Here is a 2500-nt window from a genome sequence, read left to right as displayed (position 1 = left end):
ACGCAGCCCAGCCATCAGCCACTCGACTCACTTGCTGAAAGTTCACTCTGTATTCTCTAGACTTGCGGACATTGGTATACATTCATATTAAATACATATATCAGTGTATGTATTAATAGTAAATATCAGTGCATATAACAATAATAAATATCAGTGCATATAATAAATATTAGTGCATATAACAATAATAAATATTAGTGCATATAACAATATCAGTGTATGTAATAATAATAACCCGTGCAGGTGTCGTATATGGAGATCTACTGCGAGCGCGTGCGTGACCTGCTGAACCCGAAGAGTGCCGGCGCTCTGCGTGTGCGTGAGCACCCCATCATGGGCCCCTACGTGGAGGACCTGTCCAAACTCGCCGTGACGTCATACAGCGACATCACACACCTGATGGACTGTGGGAACAAGGCCCGGTCAGTAACACACACACACACACACACACACACACACACTCACACACACACACACACACACACTTCCATACACACAATAACAAACTCACAGATAAAGATCACAAACTGACCTTTACATCCTCTGAACGAACATGTGACGTGTGACACACAGCTGACGTCAGTGATAAGGTATTAATACAGCACTGATAATTCTTATATGTGTAAAACTCACAACAACGAATATCATGAAATGAGGGACATTACAGATACTCCACACTCGGTTCTTCAAGGGTTCTTTAGTGAAAACAATGGTTCTTTATAGAACCATGCACACTCAAACTGTTTGCATGCTTTAATGGTTCTTTACATGGTGAAATGGTTCTTCAGATTGATGGAGAATGTGTCGCACTGTTTTGAAAAGGGTTCTATAGCACGAAAAGCGTTCTGCTACCGTTATAATGCCATGTTTGACAGTAGAAGAACCCTTTTTGGTGCTGCACAGAACCATTCCACCATGCAAAGAACTCTCCAAGCATGCAAATGGTTCTTTGCGTGTTCATGGTTCAGTCTTTACTGAAGAACCCTTGAAGAACCACCTTAGTTTAGAGTGATAATTGATTACTTATGCATATTCAATATAAAAATGAGCGCAACTGTTTGTTTGTTTGTTTGTTTGTTTGTTTGTTTAGGACGGTAGCTGCAACAAACATGAATGAGACGAGCAGTCGCTCTCACGCTGTTTTCACCATCATCTTCACCCAGCGTCGCCGTGACCAACTCACCAGCCTCGACACTGAGAAGGTGAGAGTGGGTGCAGTCTGAGAGAGAAGAGCTTCATAAAGAGTATTATAATATTAGACGTATATCAGGGGTGTATAATATTAGAGTTATATCAGGGGTGTATAATATTAGAGTTATATCAGGGGTGTATAATCTTAGACCTATATCAGGGGTGTATAATATTAGAGTTATATCAGGGGTGTATAATATTAGAGTTATATCAGGGGTGTATAATATTAGACGTATATCAGGGGTGTATAATATTAGACCTATATCAGGGGTGTATAATATTAGAGTTATATCAGGGGTGTATAATATTAGAGTTATATCAGGGGTGTATAATATTAGAGTTATATCAGGGGTGTATAATCTTAGACCTATATCAGGGGTGTATAATATTAGAGTTATATCAGGAGTGTATAATATTAGACCTATATCAGGGGTGTATAATATTAGAGTTATATCAGGGGTGTATAATATTAGAGTTATATCAGGGGTGTATAATATTAGACGTATATCAGGGGTGTATAATATTAGAGTTATATCAGGGGTGTATAATATTAGAGTTATATCAGGGGTGTATAATATTAGACGTATATTAGGGGTGTATAATATTAGAGTTATATCAGGGGTGTATAATATTAGACGTATATCAGGGGTGTATAATATTAGACCTATATCAGGGGTGTATAATATTAGAGTTATATCAGGGGTGTATAATATTAGACGTATATCAGGGGTGTATAATATTAGAGTTATATCAGGGGTGTATAATATTAGACGTATATCAGGGGTGTATAATATTAGACGTATATCAGGGGTGTATAATATTAGACCTATATCAGGGGTGTATAATATTAGACGTATATCAGGGGTGTATAATATTAGACCTGTATCAGGGGTGTATAATATTAGACGTATATCAGGGGTGTATAATATTAGACGTATATCAGGGGTGTATAATATTAGACGTATATCAGGAGTGCATAATCTTAGAGTTATATCAGGGGTGTATAATATTAGATGTATATCAGGGGTGTATAATATTAGACGTATATCAGGAGTGTATAATATTAGACGTATATCAGAGTGTATAATATTAGAGTTATATCAGGGGTGTATAATATTAGACGTATATCAGGTGTGTATAATATTAGACGTATATCAGGAGTGTATAATATTAGATGTATATCAGGGTGTATAATATTAGACGTATATCAGGGGTGTATTATATTAGACGTATATCAGGGGTGTATAATATTAGACCTATATCAGGGGTGTATAATATTAGAGTTATATCAGGGGTGTATAATATTAGA

At 36.6% G+C, this 2500-nt stretch overlaps 1 protein-coding gene across 3 annotated transcripts in view; it reads left to right on the top strand.

The window, feature by feature from the left end:
• LOC118822181 (kinesin-like protein KIF1C) overlaps window positions 1–2500 on the top strand; it is a 54206-nt gene that overhangs the window by 23502 nt on the left and 28204 nt on the right. For all 3 annotated transcript variants that reach the window (XM_036591089.1, XM_036591088.1, XM_036591087.1), the window contains exons 6-7: window positions 244–422; window positions 1091–1202. In XM_036591089.1, coding sequence (XP_036446982.1) covers window positions 244–422; window positions 1091–1202 — 291 coding nt within the window. The remainder of the gene's footprint in view (window positions 1–243; window positions 423–1090; window positions 1203–2500) is intronic.

This window comes from Colossoma macropomum, unplaced genomic scaffold, assembly GCF_904425465.1.
Source record: "Colossoma macropomum unplaced genomic scaffold, Colossoma_macropomum, whole genome shotgun sequence".
In the NCBI taxonomy this organism is placed as follows: Eukaryota; Metazoa; Chordata; class Actinopteri; order Characiformes; family Serrasalmidae; genus Colossoma; species Colossoma macropomum.
Note: the sequence above shows the minus strand (reverse complement) of the source record. Positions and strands in the feature narration are given on the sequence as shown.